We start from the raw sequence: 20,304 nt of genomic DNA, 5'->3' as shown, positions 1-20,304 counted from the left end.
CACATTTAAAGACTTTATTTGCACCAAAGTTTAATGTATTTGAAGTCTTGCCGTGCTCCGATAGCTAATTCAGAGAGTAGCTAAGTTTTTTTTTTAGACTGTGAGCCCTCTGACCAACCTGATTATTTTGAATCTACGTCAGCACTTAGTACAGTACTTGGCACATAGTAAGTGCTTAACAAAAACCACAATGATTATGATGATGATTTAGGAAACCGGCTGGGTCCCAGGTAGGGAAGAGCCTGATTGGGGGGACTGTGGTGTCACTACACAAAACGAACATACACAGCACTGAGGTTCTTAAATATTTAATAAAGAGAAACTGCCCACAGGCATTAAAGGGACTGGCCCAAAGTGAGAGACGATGGCCGTTTAGGGGGGCACAGGGAAATAACAGAGGCCCCCCCCCGGAAGCTCCTCAGATGACGTAGTGCTTCACCGGCTCGGGCTCCTTCGATGGATCTCCTCCACGCTCCAGGTACAGGTTGTTATACGGATACTGCTTTGGGCCCTGGGGAAGAAAACACAGATAAGAAATAGTAGCAGGTAGAATACCCAAAGTGCTACTAAGGACGCGGCACCATTTATCCGAGTCACGGCCAACAAACCCCACGCTCCCAGGCAGACTGACCGAGCCTTTGGGCATCCTTCAGTCCGGTTAGGGGAGAAGCCCTGTCCGCCTTCCAGCGATGCGTTGCCCCTTACAGAACGGAAGCCTCCGAATGAGATGGCGCAATCCATCGATCCCATGCTCTCTCAGGGCAAAGACAGATTCAATCTCCTTTAAGTCGCTCAGACTCTAATGGCTCCACCACTAAAGTAGCCTGGCAAATGAGGCGTGGAGAAGAACCAGCGGGGAAATCTGCCGGAGAGACACCACCGGAATTTGCTCCAGGGGGCCGGTGGCTTTGCCAATGAACAGCTGTCAGACATCAGAGCTCACAGGGAGGAGGAAAGGGTGATGTGCTTGTGGAACTGAAAAATGGAAGACTCGGGTTGTGATTCTTGTTCTCCAGGAGTAAAATTAGTGCTCAGTTCCTTCCCGTGTACACACTCCAGCGGGGGATCCCCGTGGCTTCAGCATTAAGGCTGGGGTCGACGTCCCGACGGGCTAGCTTTAGCCAGGACTCGGCGCCTCCCTGCCCAGGTAGCATCGGGCAGCCAATCTCAAATCCATCAAGAAGCTAATGACTCATCCCTGCCTGTACAGCTCTCTGAAGAGAAAGATCCCTTCAGAACACTTCACGCATAAGAAGAGAAGAATGTCATTACCAGATCAGACCAATGGGCCGTCCAGACTAATGGGCTTCCGCTGCCAGTGCCGACGGGGTGCTTGGAAGAACCAAGTTGGCAGACTTCCTCGACACCCATCCTCTTTCCCTCCCGGCCCGCCCCACGTTACATCCCTATGGTAGTCCATTCCCGACGACTCTCCCAAACGCCCTCTGTACCTTCTGATTATTTTCTTCCGGCACTAGTTGTGCTTATGAAGCACTTCCTTTGGTTTGGAACCAATTTTCCTCAAGCTTCAGTGGGCGTGGTCCCCGATCTGGTGTCAGTGGACTTGGTGGACAACAACTAAAGTTCTGTCACCATCACACCACGCCAGTTCCGACACCTGGAAGACTGGGCAATTCCGGTCGGTGCGTCTCAGAGAGGATATAATGGAGCTGGAGACCAGAACTGTCCACCCCCTCCAAGACTTGGGGGCTCTCCTAGATTATGCCTTAATCTCGTCTGTCTCGCTGCAGCCCCCTCTCCCACGTCCTATCCCTAGCCTGGAACTCCCTCCCCTTGCGTATATGCCAGACCACCAATCTCCCCATCTTCAAAGCCTTCATAAGGTCACACCCCAAGAGGCCTTCCCAATGAAGCCCTCTTTTCCCCAATTCCCTCCCCCATCCATGTCACCCCTCACAATCGGATCTGTGACCTGAGGACATCTGATGCTCGCCCCAACCTCATCCCCACAGCACTTACGCACGGATCTATACAGGGCTATGAACACAACAAGCGCTCAATAAATACCACTGATGAGGACTGATGACTGTGCCGCTTTAGGAGGGCTAAAAGCTATCTGGCCTCTCCCTCGAAGCAGTGAATACACAGCGGCTACCCGCTGAGCCAGGCCAAAAGCCAAGCCAGGTCCTCCTTGCTCCACCTTCTGCGACTTATCCCACCCCTGCTCTCCCAGGAGAACCGGGTTGGGAATTAGGCGCTTAAAAGAGCCGAGAGCTCCCGGCTCCGATACTCTACTCACCACAGGCTGGTAGCTCGGGTACTTTTCCCCGACCCAGAACATGAAGCCCATGAAGAAAATGAAGCCGAAGAGGTGTCTACACATGGTGTCCCAGGAGATCGCCGTAGGGGACGTGTCCACCCGATTCCGGATGTACATATCGAAGTCCCAGTGCATCTGCGGTAGAAGGGGAGAGGCTGTTGACTCCCACAAGCAGTCCAGCGAGAGCCTCCGGGCAAACCCGGAGGATCAAGAGGCCAACGTGGTGGAAGAGCAAGCAGTTTCCCAACAGGGTTTCTGAGACTATGGCAGGGCCTCTCCTCGGGGGTTTCTGCATGTGTCGAACAGCCAGACTGACGGCCAAACTCTTATCCACGTCCTGCCTCTGGCCTGTAACACCCTCCTTCCTCACATCTATTACTCTCCCCATCTTCAAAGCCTTACTGAAGGCACATCTCCTCCAAGAGGCCTTCCCTGGCGAAGCCCTCTTTTCGTCTTCTTCAACTCCCTTCTGCATCACCCTGACTCTGCACCCTTCTGGAGCATCCTTCATTCATCCCTCCTCCCAGCCCCAGAACACTTATATACATGTCTGTGATTTTATTTATATTAATATGTTTCCTCCTCGAGGCGGTAAGCTTGTTGTAGACAGGTAATATGTCCTTCCCCCCCACCGCCGGACTGTGAGCTCGTTGTGGATTGTCACTCTTTATTGTTGTATTTTACTTTCCCAAGCAGCTTAGTACAGTGCGCTGCACACAGTAAGCACTTAATAAATACAACTGAATGGCTGAATATCTGTTATATTGTACATTCCCGAACACTCAGTACAGTTCTCTGCACACAGTAAGTGCTTAATACAACTGAATGAATGACTGTTATACTGTACTCTCCCAAGGGCTTTCGTACAGTGCTCTGCACAAAGTAAGCGCTCAATACGATTGACTGACTGCTTGAGGTTTGGCTTTCCCTTTGCGCTGCTGCTAAAACAGCTTCGCCCTCAAGTCTCACAGCCTCCTGTCGCCACGGGGTCAAGGGGCGAGGCTGAGGAAACTGGGCCGAGGTCTCTCCAGACACAGAGAAACAACGTGTCTCTTCCTCTCAACTGTCTTGCCTTGGGACGGAAATGCTGCAGTTACCCTGGAGGGGAGGTCCGGTCAGGCTCGCACAGCGGAAGTATTAGATCTGGTCTGTCACCGTAACACCCGGGAGGGAGGGGAAACAAGGAGAAGCGGGGCCCGAGGGAAGTAGTTTGCTCACCGGTTCTCCCCAGTTCAGCCTCAGGTCCGGGTGGTCCCATTCATACCACGGATCCCTCTCGTGTTGGGAGCGGTTAGGCAGCATGGGGTAGTCGCCGTACCTGAGAAACCCCGGCAGTCGGGTCAGGTTTGACCGGGGGTTACGGCTCTTACGAGTCTCCGGATGTTAGAGGGGGTGAAACTGAAGACCAAAGAGTCTAAGCCACTTGCCCGAGGATCGAGACCTTTTTATACCCCACCTAGCAGAGTGGAGGGGTCCGTCGGGGGAGATAGAAGTTTATCAGATTGGACACAGTCCCGTCCCACATGGGGCTCAGAGTCTCCATCCCCATTGCACAGTTGGGGTAACTGAGGCACAGAGAAGTCGCTTGGCCAAGGTCACGTAGCAATCAAGTGGCAGAGCTGGGATTAGAACCCAGGTCCCCCTGACTCCTAGGCCCGTGCTCTATCCACTAGCCCATGCTGCTTCTCTGCACAAAACTTGTCTACTGTGTGCCTTGGGCAAATCACGTAACTTCTGTGCCTCATTTAACTCATCTGTAAAATGGGGACATACATCGTGAGCCCCACGAGAGGAAATCCTACCTGATCTACCTCAACACTTAGTACAGTGTCTGGCACACGGTAAACGTCAAACACCACATTAAAAACAAAAGAGCAAAACTGAGTACCCGGGGCTGAGACTGGAGCCCCAATCTCCCGACCTCCTGCCCATCTCTCTCCCTCCTAGACTCTGGCCCTGTACCTCAATCAATCACTGGAATGTACCGCGTGCTAACCGTGTGCGGAGCGCGACACTAAGCATTAGCTTCCTGCAATCTCGAGGCAGGAGGCATGGGGCAGGGGATGGGATCGCAGATCTCCCACTCTGTTAGACCTGAGACCAGGCGGTCTTCCCGACGCAGAATGCACAGCACGAGAGGAGCGGGGCCACCTGTCTCTCAGTGGGCTGAGGACCGCCTGAGGACCCGCTTGGCCGCCCCGGAGTCTGGCGGGCTCTCACCCCATGCCGTCGTCTGGATAGGGCTTGTAATCCTCCACCAGCATGTTGTACTTCTTGGCGGCGGCCGCCCGCTCCTCAGGGGTGCGGGGGTAGGGCCCGGGCAGCATGTCCTTGGTGATTCCTGAGGCTGGAGGCACGAGACGTGGCAAGTCAGAGACCACCACCACTGCCCTGTTCCTGGTGGGCTCCCTCTCCTAGGCTCCCCAGGTTGATTCAACACACGATCCCACTCCCTAGGCTCCCCTTCCTGATAGGAACCTCTTGGACTTCCCACAAGGCACAACCTCCCTCCTCATTCTCTCTCTCCCACAAAATCCCAACCACTTCTCTGGGCCTCAGTTCCCTCATCTGTAAAATGGGGATTGAGACTCTGAGCCCCACGTGAGACAGGGACGGGGCCCAACCCGATTTGCTTGTTTCCACCCCAGCGCTTAATACAGCGCCTGACACATAGTATGCGCTTGACAAATGCCATAATTACTGTTGGGCAAGTGGAGGAGCGTGGCTTTGACCCTAGAGGAGCAGCGTGGCTTAGGGGAAGGAGCAGGGGCTTGGGAGCCAGAGATCGTGGGTTCTAATCCCGGCTCTGCCACTTGTCAGCTGTGTGACCTTGGGCCAGTCGCTTTACTTCTCTGGGCCTGTTCCCTCATCTGCCAAATGGGGATGAAGGCCGTAAACCCCACGTAGGACAACCTGTTCACCTTGCTTAGTGCTTAGAGAAGCTTTGTGACTCAGTGGAAAGAGTCCAAGCTTAGGAGTTAGGGGTTTTGGGTTCTAATCCTGGCTCCACTGTCAGCTGTGTGACTTGGGCAACTCACTTCACTTCTCTGTGCCTTAGTTTCCTCATCTCTTCTGTTTTGCTGTCCGTTTCCCCCATCAAGACCGTGAGCCCGTTGTTGGTCAGGGATTGTCTCTATCTGTTGCCGAATTGTCCATTCCAAGGGCTCAGAACAGTGCTCTGCACATAATCATAATAATGTTGGTATTTACTAAGCACTTACTATGTGCAGAGCACTGTTCTAAGCGCTGGGGTAGACACAGGGTAATCAGGTTGTCCCACGTGAGGCTCACAGTTAATCCCCATTTTACAGATGAGGGAACAGACCCAAAGAAGACATACTCAGCACTCAATAAAAACAACTGAATAAAATGGAGATGAATAATAATAATAATGTTGGTATCTGTTAAGCACTTACTATGTGCCGAGCACTGTTCTAAGCATTGGGGTAGACTAATAACAGCATTGGTATTTGTTGAGCTCTATGTGCATAGATTAATAATAACAATGTTGGTATTTGTTAAGCGCTTACTATGTGCAGAGCACTGTTCTATGCGCTGGGGGAGATACAGGGTCATCAGGTCGTCCCACGGGAGGCTCCCAGTCTTCATCCCCATTTGACAGATGAGGTCACTGAGGCCCAGAGAAGTGAAGTGACTCACCCACAGTCACCCAGCTGACAAGGGGCAGCGCCGGGATTCGAACCCATGACCTCTGACTCCCAAGCCCGGGCTCTTTCCACTGAACCCCGCTGCTTCTCACATACCAGCGTCATCACCATTATTAATAATAACGTTGGTATTTGTTAAGCGCTGACTATGCGCAGAGCACTGTTCTAAGCGCTGGGGGAGATCCAGGGGCATCAGGTTGTCCCACGTGAGGCTCACAGTTAATTCCCATTTTACAGATGAGGGAACTGAGGCCCAGGGAAGTGACCTGCCCACAGCCACCCAGCTGACAAGTGGCAGAGCTGGGATTCGAACCCAAGACCTCTGACTCCCAAGCCCGGGCTCTTTGAGAAGCAGCGTGGCTCAGTGGAAAGAGCGCGGGCTTTGGAGTCAGAGGTCATGGGTGCAAATCCCGGCTCGGCCACTTGTCAGCTGTGTGACTGGGGGCAAATCACTTCACTTCTCGGGGCCTCAGTTCCCTCATCTGTCAAATGGGGATGAAACCTGGGAGCCCCACGTGGGACCACCTGATTCTCCTGGGTCTCCCCCAGCGCTTAGAACAGTGCTCGGCACATAGTAAGCGCTTAACAAATACCAACATTATTACTTCACTGAGCCACGCCGCTTCTCTGCTATTATCACCCCAGGCGCCCGCAGAGCCTCCCGTCGCAGTCCCCGGGACGCGCTGCCTTCACTGACCCGCCCGGGCGCCCAGCGGCGCGGTCCTCCGGGCGGCTCCCCACAGGCAGCGGACAACCAGGCCGCCACCGCCGCCCAAGGCCGCCGCCATTTTCACCTTCTTCCCGCGCAGTCCGCGCAGGCGCAGTAGCGGCCGGAAACGCGCGCCTACGGCGGCCCAGCGGGGCCAAAAAAGGCCCGAAGGCGGGCGGCGCCGGCGCCGCTGATTGGTCGAGGGCCGCGGGCGGCGATAACGCCGCCGTCCCGTTCAGTCACTCGTAATTGATAATAATGATGTTGGTGTTTAATAATGTTGGTATTTGTCAAGCGCTTACTATGTGCCGAGCACTGTTCTAAGCGCTGGGGGAGACCCAGGGGAATCAGGTGGTCCCACGTGGGGCTCCCAGGTTTCATCCCCATTTGACAGATGAGGGAACTGAGGCCCCGAGAAGTTAAGTGACTTGCCCACAGTCACACAGCTGACAAGTGGCAGAGCTGGGATTCGAACTCATGAGCCCTGACTCCAGAGAAGTTAAGTGACTCGCCCACGGTCACACAGCTGACAAGTGGCAGAGCAGGGATTCGAACCCATGACCTCTGACTCCCAAGCCCACGCTCTTTCCACTAAGCCACGTTGCTTCTCTATAATAATAATAATGATGGTATTTGTTAAGCGCCTAACTATGGGCAAGGCACTGTACTAAGCGCTGCGGTGGATATAGGCAAATCGGGTTGGACACAGTTCCTGTCCCAGGTGGGGCTCACAGTAATCATAATAATAATAATGATAATTATGTTGGTATTTGTTAAGCGCTTACTAGGTGCAGAGCACTGTTTTAAGTGCTGGGAAAGATGCAAGCAGCGTGGCTGTGTAAAGAGTCCGGGCTTGGGAATCAGAGGTCATGGATTCGAATCCCGCCTCTGCCACTTAGCTGTGTGACTGTGGGCAAGACACTTAATAATAATAATGTTGGTATTTGTTGAGCGCTTACTATGTGCCGAGCACTGTTCTAAGCGCTGGGGTAGACATAGGGGAATCAGGTTGTCCCACGTGGGGCTCACAGTCTTAATCCCCATTTTACAGATGAGGGAACTGAGGCACAGAGAAATTAAGTGACTTGCCCACAGTCACACAGCTGCCAAGTGGCAGATCTGGGATATGAACCCATGACCTCTGACTCCCAAGCCCGTGCTCTTTCCACTGAGCCACGCTGCTTCTCACTTCACTTCTCTGTGCCTCAGTTCCCTCATCTGTAAAATGGGGATGAAGACCGGGAGCCTCACATGGGACAACCTGATTCCCCTGTGTGTCCCCCAGCGCTTAGAACAGCGCTCTGCACATAGTAAGCGCTTAACAAATACCAACATTATTATTATTATTACTAGGGTCATCAGGTTGTCCCATATGAGGCCCACAGTTAATCCCCATTTTCCAGATGAGGGAACTGAGGCACAGGGAAGTGAAGTGACTTGCCCACAGTCACCCAGCTGGCAAGTGGTATTCGAACCCGTGACCCATGATTCCCAAGCCCGGGCTCTTAATTGAAGGAGTGAATAAGGGCTTAGGAAATGCCATCATTATTACTATTATTATTATTAGAAGCAGCGTGGCTCAGTGGAAAGAGCACGGGCTTTGGAGTCAGAGGTCATGGGTTCGAATCCCGGCTCGGCCACTTGTCAGCTGTGTGACTTTGGGCAAGTCACTTAACTTCTGGGTGCCTCAGTTCCCTCATCTGTAAAATGGGGATGCAGACTGTGGGACAACCTGTTCCCCCTGTGTCTACCCCAGCGCTTAGAACAGTGCTCGGCACATAGTAAGCGCTTAACAAATACCAACATGATTATTATTATTACTATTATTATTCCAGTCGAATGAATGACCGAGCGCTGGGGGCCCCGCCGTCGTCCTTGGCCTCCCGCCTCCAGGGGTTGCCCCTGGAGCCCACGAGGGGGCGCTGCTTCGCCGGCGGCGGCGGCGGCGGGTCGCTCTCTCCGGTCGCCTCGATGGTTCCGGGAGGGCGGGGTTTCCGCTTCCGGTGGGGCCCGGCGGCTGCGGCGGAGGAGGAGGCGGCGGCGGCGGCTGCGACGATGGCGGCGTCGTCGTCGTCCTCGTCAGGGCCCGGGGAGGAGGTCGACGCCCCGAGCCCGGCCTGGGACGAGTCCCAGCTCCGCAGCTACGGCTTCCCCACGCGGCCCATCCCGAGGCTCAGCCAGGGAGACCCCCGCGCCGAAGAGCTCATCGAGAACGAGGTGGGGGGGAGGGGCCGGACCCGGAGGGGGGAGGGGGCCCCCCCCATCCCCATAAATCACAAATAATCGTAATAATGTTGGTATTTGTTAAGCGCTTACAATGTGCAGAGCCCTGTTCTAAGCGCTGGGGGAGATCCAGGGTCATCAGGTGGTCCCAGTCTTCTTCCCCATTTTACAGATGAGATAACCGAGGTCCAGAGAAGTTGTAGTCATCTCATCACCATAAATCACAATCCTACATAATAGTATTAAGCGCTTAGTTGGTGCAAAGCACAGTTCTAAGCGCTGGGGGAGATCCAGGGTCATCAGGTGGTCCCACGGGAGGCTCTCAGTCTTCATCCCCATTTTACAGATGAGATAACTGAGGCCCAGAGAAGCAGTATTATTCTCATCACTATAAATCACAATCCTACATAATAATAGTATTAAGCCCTTACGATGTGCAGAGCCCTGTTCTAAGCGCTGGAGGAGATCCAGGGTCATCAGGTGGTCCCAGTCTTCCTCCCCATTTTACAGATGAGATAACCGAGGCCCAGAGAAGTAGTATTCATCTCAACACCATAAATCACAGTCCTACATAATAATAGTATTAGGCGCTTACGATGTGCAGAGCACTGTTCAAAGCGCTGGGGGAGATCCAGGGTCATCAGGTGGTCCCACGGGAGGCTCCTAGTCTTCATCCCCATTTTATAGATGAGATAACTGAGGTCCAGAGAAGTAGTATTACTCTCATCACCATAAATCACAATCCTACATGACAGTATTAAGCGCTTACTTGGTGCAGAGCACTGTTGTGAGCGCTGGGGGAGATCCAGGGTCATCAGGTGGTCCCACGGGAGGCCTCCCAGTTTTCGTCCCCATTTTACAGATGAGATAACTGAGGTCCAGAGAAGTAGTATTCATCTCATCACCATAAATCACAGTCCTACATAATAGTATTAAGCGCTTACCATGCCCCAACCGCTGCTCTGAGCGCCGGGGGGAATTATAATGGAGGCATTTGTTAAGCGCTTAGTCTGTGCCAAGCACTGTTCCAAGCGCTGGGGGGCACAGAGGGTCAGAGGGCGGTCCCCCGTGGGGCCCACGGTCTTCATCCCCATTTCATTCCTTCAATCGTATTGATTGAGCGCTGACTGTGTGCAGAGCACTGGACTCAGCGCTTGGAATGGACAAATGGGTAACAGGTAGAGACAGTCCCTGCCCTATGACGGGCTTACGGTCTAATCTTGGCACGGGAGGGGACTGAGGCCCAGAGAAGTCAAGTGACTGGCCCAAGGTCCCCCAGCCAGGATTAATGATGGTATTTGTGAAGCACTTACTATGTGCCAAGCACTGTTCTAAGCGCTGGGGGGGGGTTAGAGGGTGAACCGGTTGTCCCCCGTGGGGCTCCCAGTCTTCATCCCCATTTAACAGATGAGGGGACTGAGGCACAGAGAAGTCAAGTGACTGGCCCAAAGTCACCCAGCCGACAGGTGGCGGAGCCAGGATTAATGATGGTATTTGTGAAGTCCTTATTATGTGCCCAGCACTGTTCTAAGCACTGGGGGGGATAGAGGGTGATCAGGTTATTCCACGGGGGGCTCCCGGTTTTCATCCCCATTTGGCAGATGAGGGAACTGAGGCCCAGAGAATAATAACGGTATTTGTGAAGCACTTACTATGTGCAGAGCACTGTCCTAAGCGCTGGGGGAGATACAGGGTCATCAGGTTGCCCCACATGAGGCTCACAGTCTTCATCCCCATTTGACAGATGAGGGAACTGAAGCACAGAGAAGTTAAGTGACTTGCCCAAGGTCACCCAGCTGGCAAGCGGCGGAGCCAGGATTTGAACCCATGACCTCTGACTCCCAAGCCGGGGCTCATACCGCTTCTAGGTATCAGGCCCCTCATTCGCTCATTCAATCGTATTGACTGAGCGCTTACTATGTGCAGAGCAATGGACTAAGCAGCGGGGCTCAGTGGAAAGAGCCCGAGCTGGAGTATCAGAGGTCATGGGTTCAAATCTCAGCTCCGCCGCTTGTCAGCTGGGTGACTTTGGACAAGTCACTTCTCTGGGCCTCAGCGACCTCATCTGGAAAATGGGCATGAAGACTGTGAGCCCCACGTGGGACAAGTGATTACTTTTTATCCTCGCCAGCGCTTAGATCAGTGCTTTGCATGTAGTAAGCGCTTAACAAATGCCATCGTTATTATTATTAAACCGTGGCCCAAGGTCGCAGCAGGCACGGCCGCTGTGAGACGCAGCGTGGGCTGGTGGATGGAGCACCGACTCCGGAGTCAGAAGGACCTGGTTTCTAGTTCCGACTCCGCTTGTCTGCTGTGTGACCCTGGGCCGGTCACTTCACTCCTCTGGGCCTCAGCTACCTCATCTATAAAATGGGGCTTAAGACGGTGGGCCCCAAGTGGGATGGATCGACTGATTCAGCGAGAGAGACCGCTCCCAATAAATTGGAAAGAGCCCCCACCTCCAAGCGCAGAAGTGACCGCAACTCCCTGCCGAGGGGAAGCCAAGTGGGATCCGGGGGTCCGTGGTATTCGGCCCACGACCGATGCGGTGCCTTGTTCGTCCTGCCAGGAACCTGTGGTGCTGACGGACACGAACCTGGTGTACCCGGCTCTCAAGTGGGACCTGGACTACCTGCAGGAGAACATCGGCAACGGCGACTTCTCCGTGTACAGCGCCGGCACCCACAAATTCCTCTACTACGATGAGAAGAAGATGGCCAACTTCAAGAACTTTAAGCCTAGGAGCAACAGGGAGGAGATGAAGTTTCACGAGTTTGTGGAGAAGCTGCAGGACATAGAGAGGCGGGGGAGCGAGGAGAGGTCAGTGGTTCCGAAGCGTCTCTGTCCGTCCTTCCGGGCTGGGCGGGGGCGGAAGCAGGTTTAGACCGGAGGGTCTCTCTCCGGACAGCCGCCGAATGAGAAATCGGAAAGTCTGGGCTTTGGGGGCCTGCTCCTGGGAACTGGTTGGCCCAACGAATAAGAATGTGGGCCGTGGGCGGGCGGGGAGGAGGAGCCTGGCTCTGGGAGCACTGGTGTCTTTGTTTCAGGCTCGTTGGGAATTAATGGGGAAGATTTGGGGGATGGTGCGGTGGAGGAAATGAGGAACGCAACAGTAATTGTATTTGTTAAGCGCTTACTATGTGCCAGGCACTGTACCAAGTGCTGGGGTAGATACGAGACCGTCAGATTGGGCGCAGTCCCTGTCCCACCCGGGGCTCAGGGTCTCAGCCAAAGGGACAACAGGTGTCGAATCCCCATGTCACAGATGAGGAAAGCGAGGCCCAGAGAAGTGAAATGACTTGCCCAAGGCAACACGGCAGGCAGGTGACGGAACCGGATTAGAACCCAGGTCCTCAAACTCCCAGGCCTGGGCCCTTTCCACTAGACCCCCGTTGCTTCTCATGGGTGGAGAAATGGTCAGGAGAGCCGGAATCTCCTCAGACGGGGAGTGGGCCAGGGGTTTGATCATGGGCCCCGTAAGTGAGGCATATTCCAGCTCCCTGACCGTGTTTTGGGCTCTGCTCTCTGGCTGTTGGCAGCCCTCCCCACAGGTAGCCTCGCCGTGGCCCTGTGCAAGGCACTCGGGGGCTGAGGTTTTCAACCCCTGGCTTGCCACATCTTCACATGGTCACAATAGTGCCCTTTCTGTCCTCCCTTCGCTTAGTCGTTTGTTAGGCCGCTGCGTCGTTCCGGTGTCTCTGGCCTGCTTCTTGGCCGCGGAGAATCGCCAAGGAGAAGTCCTGCGGGCCCTGCCCTCGAGGGGTTTGCGGTGTGATGGTGTGACAGAGTGGAATGTCCCCATCCGGCACTCCCACTCACGTGCCGGTGGAGTGACTGTATTGGGATTAATCCAGAAAGTCTTCCTGGAGGAATTTTGAAAAGGGACACGCACAAACCAACTTTTTGAGGGGTTAGTGACGGGTGGGACAGGGGGACCTCTTTCCAGAGGAAGGGAATGGTCCATGCAGGAGCACAGAGGCCAAAAAGTCCATTGTATAAGGCAGGGGCAAGTTTGGTAGGCCAGAGCAGGTGGGAGGAACAGGAAGGAGGGGGACGGCTAGAGCTCCCCCATCGTGGGGTCCGCGGGGCCTCCCTGTTGCCTCCGAACACCGGGAGCCGGCTCCCCATTCCCCGGGCGCCGCTCCCTCCTCCCGCCCCCCCAAAGCTGAGACCGGCCTCGGAGATTTCTCGTCCAGGACCGCCCGCTGCCGCCTAGAGCGGTCGAGCCTCCACGGGCGGCCCCCGCCGCCGTCGATCGGCCTCCTCGCAGGTTTTCCACTCAGAAGTCTCGAACGGTCAAATCTGGGTCTGTATCTTGGGGTGATCCAACCAGGTTTGAATTGCGTCGTGTGTTCCTCTCCTCCCCCTTAAACTCTGAGCCCCTGGTGCCTCAGGGAACGGGTCTGAATGGAGTTCCAACTAAAACCCCACCCCAGTGCCTAGCACAGCGCTTTGCACAGCATGAGCATTTAATAAGTGATAACAGTCATAATTGGAGACTCTGTAAGCTCTCAGGATTTTGCATCAGTCGATTGATTTGATGAACCCAACCATTGGGAGTCCCAGTTGGGTAAAGGGGGCAAACTGGAGAGTGATGGTGGTCCGGTTAACCCGTGAGAGAGAGGAGCTCCAAGAGGTCGTCATCACGCTCGCCTCTCTCGCCCTCTGAGGCCTCTCCAAAGGAGCCCAGCCTGCCGCCATTCCACTCGTATCCTTTCAGGGCGGTGACTCGCGACTTCACCTGTCAGCGATGGCCAGGACCGTAGTGGGCTTAATAGCCCTAGGCGGGGAATCGGGGTGGGGGCGGGGGCCCGCCGGGGGTTCCTTTCCAGAGGGAGGTGTGGAGCTCTGGAAGGAAGGGGCGTGCCCTTCCTCTCTCTCTGGTGGTACCGAGAGAGGCGAGGCGGGGCCGTTGGGGGCCGCAGCGTGAGCGTGGGCGGAGAGGGCCGCGGCTCGCTGACGTTGCTCTCTCCTTGGGGAACGCAGGTTGTATCTGCAGCAGACCCTCAATGACACGGTGGGGAGGAAGATTGTGGTGGACTTCTTGGGCTTTAACTGGAACTGGATTAATAAGCAGCAGGGGAAGCGTGGCTGGGGGCAGTTGACCTCCAACCTGCTGCTTATCGGCATGGAAGGTAAGTCCCCGGCCAGAATCTCACGGGAGAGGGGAGGGGCCGGGGGTGCCGGCCTCCGCCAGCACCAGGTGGAGTTCCGGGCCGGGATGTCGTCCTTTCGCTCACTCTCTCTCTCTTTCTCTCTCTCCGGTGCAGGGAATGTGACCCCGGCTCACTACGATGAGCAACAGAACTTCTTTGCTCAGATCAAGGGCCACAAACGCTGCATCTTATTTCCTCCAGACCAGTTTGAGTGCCTCTACCCGTATCCCGTGCACCACCCCTGTGACCGGCAGAGCCAGGTGAGGGCAGGACCCCGCCCGGCTGCCCGACCGACCGACAGCGGGACGGGCCCTCTGAGGAGAGGGTGGCCTGTGTCTGGCCTTCTTTCTCTCCGAAGGGTTTTTGGGTTTCAGCCCGTAGCGCTTCTTTTTTTTTCGTTTTAAATGGTATTCGTTTAGCGCTTACTGTGTGCCAGGCACTGTTCTAAGCCGTGGTGTAGATATAAGGTAATCAGGTTGGACACAGTCCGTGTCCCACATGGGGTTCAGAGTCTTAATCCGTTTTACAGCTGAGATAACTGAGGCCCAGAGAAGGGAAGTGACTTGCCCCAGGTCACACGGCAGACAGGTGGCAGAGCTGGGACTAGAACCCAGGTCCTTCCGATTCCCGGGCCTGTGTTCTGTTCACTAGGCCACACTGCTTCTCTTCCCTCCTCTTTCCCAGCTGGCTTGCGCTGCTGCCTTCCGTGATCACGAACATAAGTCTGAGAGAAAAGAAGTCACGGTGTAGGGGAAAAGGGATTCTCCGTTTCGAGTCGAAGTTCATAGTCGGCCTGCATTCTGATAAGCTTCGGGGTGGGGACCGGTGGGCTTGGGGAAATGAATGTTCAAAGCTGGGCTACCTGGTTGGAAGGGTTGGTTCGTGACCCGTGGACTGAAGCCGGACCCCTCGGTGTGGATGCCGCTCCCGATGCCTTGGGGGGCCCTGGTGTGCGGGGTGAGGGGTCTGGGGGACACGTTTCGTTCACCGGAGGCAGCTGCCTTCCGGAGTCCAACTCCTCGCACACAAAGCGAGTTTTTCACGCTTTGGGGAGCCAGCGGCCTCCAGTTGATGCCCGGGGTGAGGTAAGCTGTGCCACGGGGCCCCACGAAGTTTACTCCGTTGGTGGGCCGGGGGCGGGGTCCGTGCATGTTTTCTGCCCTACTCTTCCTCCCTGCCGGCTCGGGCCCCGCAGCTGAGCGCCGGGGTCCTCCTGAGCAAACCCGGCAGCCCCAGGCCGTCCGGAGTTCTGGATTTCAAGATTCCCCCCTCCCTGTTTGCCAGGTGGACTTTGACAATCCCGACTACGAGAGGTTCCCCAACTTCCAGAACGTGGTTGGTTACGAGACGGTGGTCGGCCCCGGAGACGTCCTCTACATCCCCATGTACTGGTAAGGAAGGGGCGATGGATGAGCCTGGCCCCCAGGGAGGGGTCGGGGGAGGACTTACCACCGAAGGCCGAGAGCCGGCATGGCCCAGGGCTGTACGTTCGGGTTTGAAGGCGACCTCTCCATCGTACTCATTTAAGCTCGTTGTGGTCGGGGAACAGGTCTGCCAGCTCTTGTATCGAACTCTCCCAGGTGTTTAGTACGGTGCTCTGTGTCTAATAAAAGCTCGACCGTTGTTGACGATGACGATTATGGTATTCTGTATCTGTTAAACACTTAGAAAGTGGCAAGCACTCTTCTAAGCGCTGAGGTGGGTGCAAATTAATCTGATCAGACACAGTTCTTGTCCCACATGGGCTCACAGTAGGAAGAGAACAAGTATTGCTAATTCCAGCCTCCGCCGCCTCCTCCCTCTTCTTTTCCTCCTCCCCGTCCTCCTCTTTCTTCTCCCTCCTCACTCTCACCTGTTCAAGCCCAGTATTCCTTGTGACATTATGAAATACATTCGATGGACAGCAAGCGTTTCAATCTCCGGCATCATGACTTGAGGGAGAGGTTTGTTTTTCCCCTGAAAGTTTTCCTTTTGGACTTGGTTAAGTTCTTATCATGCCAACTGACACCCAGATCCCAGTCCCAGGGAGGGTTGGGCCCAGTTTGAGGCTTGTCTCTCTATGGCATCTGAAGTCTGGGCAGAGACCTCGTTTACCCCTTCACCTGCAGTCGCTCCTCTCTCATCCTCTCTTACTCCTGAAAAGGCTCCTTGCTCTTGTGGGGCAGGTATCGAGCCTGCCAACTCTGATCGTATCGTCCCCTCCCAACCGCCTAGTTCAGCGCTCCGCACCGTAAGCCGGTAAATGCCGTTGATCGATTCACCGGTTGACCGCTCAGCTGGGCTCGAGGGTCTCGGTTGTCTTTTCGATGCAGGTGGCACCATATCGAGTCTTTGCTGAATGGCGGCACCACCATCACTGTGAACTTCTGGTACAAGGTGAGTGCCGTCTCTTCCCCCCCAACCGCTCTCCCCTGCTCCGGGACCACCGTCTTCCAGGGTCGTCGGAGGGGTGTCATTAGCCTCAGGCGGTCCGGGGGGGTCTCGCAGCTGCTCGGAGGGTAGAGGTTATGGTAGGTCAGGCCGAGAGACGGGACTAGAAGTAGCGTCGGGTTCTGTCAATGAGCGAGAGAGGCACCGCCCGGAGGATGATGTTTCTGCGGGCATGGGAGAGAGATGGTTGGCTGCCAGACCATCTCTAAAGATGGCAGATTCGCACACTCGCCGTCATCAGTGTCGCCTCTGGACCCGAAGGTTCTGCCCCCTCAGAGTCACGCGTGGGCCCCGTTGCGGAGGTCGTCTCGGCCAGTAATAACCGAGGTAGAGGAGAAGCTTCGTGTTTTCAGTGTGAGCTGCCCAGGCCCACCTAGGGCCCCCCTCGAGAAAGCAAGGCCTCTCTGTTTAATCACGTGCCTCCCAGAGACCGGGAGAGCTCTCTGGGGAGAGCGGATCCACCGGGGGTCAGTTCTCTGGGTGCCGCGCATTCGGCCTCCCGTCGGGTCTGGGATCGTGAAGTGATCCGGAGGGCTGGTCCGGTCGCTTAACCAGTGGCTCTTTCCTTTTCAGGGCGCTCCCACCCCTAAGAGAATTGAATACCCCCTCAAGGCTCATCAGAAAGTGGCAATAATGAGGAACATTGAGAAGATGCTAGGCGAGGCGCTGGGAAATCCACAAGAGGTACATCCGGCCCCAGGGGCTGCAGGTGGCCTGAGCGGCTTTCCTTGGGGGAAGCCCCGGGCTTGGGCCCCTCATGAAGTGGGTCCTAGAGGTGGGGTCCTTTTTACCCCTCAGAGGCGGTGGCCCCGTTCAAAAAAAAAACCCGGCTCTGCTAGCGAGATCCGTCCTCTACCAGCTGGATCGACGGAATTCATTCTCGGCTGCCACTGAGGGTCCCGGGGGGTACTCGTGTGCCAGTCTGGGTGGGCCCTGATTGAATTCTCCCATAAACGGAGAGGGCTGTAAAGCACGTCTCACACGTGCACATACGTAACACTTGTAGGCCAGGGCAGGCCTCCTCCCGCGTCCCCCATCCCCTCCCACCTCTTTCCTGAGACTCTGGTGAGGGGACCCGGGGAGCGTCTCACACCCCTTAGAGTTGGTCAGAGCGATAGCTCTGTGGGTGCGAAGCGTCTCTCCTCGGAGTCCAGTTCCCGGAGGTGCTGCCCGTGGGCTCAGTAAGTGAATGTGAGGCAGCATTTTCGGCTAGCAGAGACCGGAAGACGATTCGCGTCTTCAGAATGCTACGGGCAGGGTGCATGGTGTCACGTTGACCGTGCAGACGGGGGCACCCACACGGCTTTACTCGGGCGTAGACCTCTTCTGGTCTCTTGGCAGGAGCGGGGCATCCGTTGGACGGCCCCGAGGTGAGCGTTAGGGGATGGGAGGTGACGAGAAAGAACGAGTCCCACGGGGACTCCAGGAGGAAGAACAGTCGAAAGCCACTCCCCAACGAGAGCCCCCAGCTGGCAGACGGTAGGGAGGTGGGACGGGGGCGCGAGCTTCAGGGTCCCCAGATCCCCACTCGACTAGCACCTGGGTCGGAAGGAGGAGCGGGTTTCTTCCTGGCGTGGGCATCCCCCGCTCTCGGCTCCGCGCGGGGCCGGCGGGTGGGTGGTGACCGACCGCGGGTGTCTCCACACAGGTGGGCCCCTTGTTGAACACGATGATTAAGGGCCGATACGACTAGTCAGCCCGCGGCGGCCTCCCGGGCGACCGCCGTCCACGCTGCTTCGTCGACGCAGACCGGAAGCTCCCGAGCGCTACTATCGCACGCGGCACTTAACTCGGGGGGTCCCGGCCCTGTCAGCGGCGCAGGGTGAAGCGGTGCGTGGAAGCGGGCGGAGAGTGGGTAGCCGCTCCCTCTGCCCTCCCTCCCCCCAGTGACTTCTCCCCAGCCTCCCCTCCGGTCTCCGCCCCGGAGTTCTTGGTTCGGAGCCCCCGGCGTCCCCTCTCAACCCCTCGGGCTCGCGGCCGCCCCGCCGCTCCCCCTCGCCCGGGGCCAGCGGCGCGCTCCCTCGGAGTGTTGGAATGGCAGCCCGCACGGGGCCGCCCGAGGTCGCCAGGCCCCCCGCCCTCAGGCCAGAGCTGGACGTCATCCGCCCCCCGCAGCTGGACCGGGCCGCCCCCCGGGCTGCCGGGCGCCCCCTCGGCCTTTTGCGTCACCGAGGCACCCGAGAGCACCCGGCGGCCTCCGTGCTCCCCGGGCCCGGTATCCGGCGACACGGTCCCTCCACCCCCGCCCCCTCCCCAGCTCCCCGTCGTGGTCAGGTGACGGGCCGCCGGCATGGCCACCGGCAAGACGTCTGCCGGCGCCGGGAGGAGGAGGTGAACTCTGGGAGCGGTCCCCCGGGGACCGTGGGATAACTGGAGTTCCAAAGCACAGACGCCCGCCGTGACTCTCCTCGCCGGCAAGGGATGCGACCGAACCCCTAGGAAGTGCCCAAGCAGTGATTTCTGTAGGAATTGTACATATGTGTGAGTGTGAGTGTGCACGTGTGTTTATCCCTGTGTGTATCTGTCCCGTGGCCAGGCTCTCCTCCGGCCAGTCAACACTTGCCGGACGTTTTGAGGCTTTCCCTCTGCACGGCTGCTTAGCTCCGGGGAGGGGGCTTTTTTCCTTTTGGAGTTTACCCTCTTGTGCCTCAGTCGGCCCAAGGTTGCCTGAGCGGACCCCGCCACGGGGGCAGCAGGCGTACCCTCTGAACCCCCAGGAGTCTACCCAGAGCTCCTTCCTCAAGCCTTCTTGGTGTCCACCCGACGCTTCTGTGGCTCGTCGGGGGAACCGGCTCACTTCCCCCATTCGGACGGCCCCCGCACCTTGGGTGGAAAGAAACCGAGGCAGGGCCTGTGGCCCGAACCCACCCAGGGGACCGCCCGGGGAAGAGGGGGGCCAAATGTGTCTGGAGTCACACAAAATAGCCCACTGGTCGGGAGGAGGAGGAAGAGGGTGAGGCTGAGCCGGGCGGGGGCCGGGGCCTGTACGAGCAGACACTAGGACCTCAGAAAAACACTTGTCAAGCCAAGTTGGCCCCGCAGCAGTGAGGAGGCTCATCCCTCCCCGCCCGTCTAGGTTCTAACCCGGCGGGACGGGGAGAAAGGAGGGCCGGGACCGCCAGACTCCCCCCTGTCTAAAGAGCGGTCCAGGGGTGCCGGGCGGGCAGGAGGACGGCAGACACGGGAGGGTCGGTGGAGGGACTCGTGGAGCCGGTTTGTTTTTTTTGCCAAAGGTTTTAACTCTCTAAATCTCTAATGCCCGAGCAGCGATCTCCGCATTAGGAACTCTTTCATTTTACGATGCACTGATGGACTGTTGTCGGGGGTGGGGGGAGGTCGATCGTTTTGTAAATCCCTGTGCTTTCAATACCCCCACCGCGATGTCGGGAAACTGTGGTCTTCCCGGCGCGCGTGAAAGATTCAGCGTGAAGGACACGGTACTCTCTGAAGCCTAGGTCTTTCAATACAACCATCGTTGGAAACCACCGTGAGTGCGGGCGGTCTTGTCCTGTTCCCCCCCCCCCCCCCCCCCCCCCCCCGAGCGGGGAGCCTGGGCCTGTGCTGGGAAGCGGGGGCCGGATGGGGCAGGAGCAACAGGTTCAGAGGGAGAGGAGTCCGTCAGTGATATATCTGGGGCGCTTACTGCCTGCCGAGCACTGTACTAAGCACTCTGATAGATGCGATCCCTGCGCCCTGAGGAGCTTACGGTCTGCTTATTGTTGCGTTGTACTCCCCCCGAGTGTTTAGTGCAGTGCACGTGGTAAGCGCTCGATAGATACGATTGTGTGGCAGAAAACCCACAAAGACTCTAAGGTTCCTTCAGCCTTCCCCACCCCC

At 56.7% G+C, this 20,304-nt stretch overlaps 2 protein-coding genes across 2 annotated transcripts; one reads left to right on the top strand and one right to left on the bottom strand.

The window, feature by feature from the left end:
- Window positions 1-292: 292 nt before the first annotated feature.
- Window positions 293-6,755, bottom strand: NDUFB8 (NADH:ubiquinone oxidoreductase subunit B8). Its single transcript, XM_029081529.1, has 5 exons — window positions 6,647-6,755; window positions 4,502-4,628; window positions 3,500-3,599; window positions 2,261-2,416; window positions 293-511 (listed from the first exon to the last, which is right to left on the bottom strand). Exons 1-5 carry the CDS (start codon window positions 6,735-6,737, stop codon window positions 419-421), a joined length of 567 nt encoding a protein of 188 aa, XP_028937362.1. The 5' UTR covers window positions 6,738-6,755; the 3' UTR covers window positions 293-418.
- Window positions 6,756-8,698: 1,943 nt separating this feature from the next.
- Window positions 8,699-19,953, top strand: HIF1AN (hypoxia inducible factor 1 subunit alpha inhibitor). The gene is made up of 8 exons (XM_029080277.2): window positions 8,699-8,875; window positions 11,451-11,701; window positions 13,868-14,016; window positions 14,152-14,297; window positions 15,322-15,428; window positions 16,350-16,413; window positions 17,041-17,151; window positions 18,116-19,953. Exons 1-8 carry the CDS (start codon window positions 8,714-8,716, stop codon window positions 18,158-18,160), a joined length of 1,035 nt encoding a protein of 344 aa, XP_028936110.2. The 5' UTR covers window positions 8,699-8,713; the 3' UTR covers window positions 18,161-19,953.
- Window positions 19,954-20,304: the final 351 nt, after the last annotated feature.

The sequence above is a fragment of the Ornithorhynchus anatinus genome, chromosome 16, assembly GCF_004115215.2.
Source record: "Ornithorhynchus anatinus isolate Pmale09 chromosome 16, mOrnAna1.pri.v4, whole genome shotgun sequence".
Classification (NCBI taxonomy): Eukaryota; Metazoa; Chordata; class Mammalia; order Monotremata; family Ornithorhynchidae; genus Ornithorhynchus; species Ornithorhynchus anatinus.
This window is presented reverse-complemented; position numbering and strand designations above follow the sequence as displayed.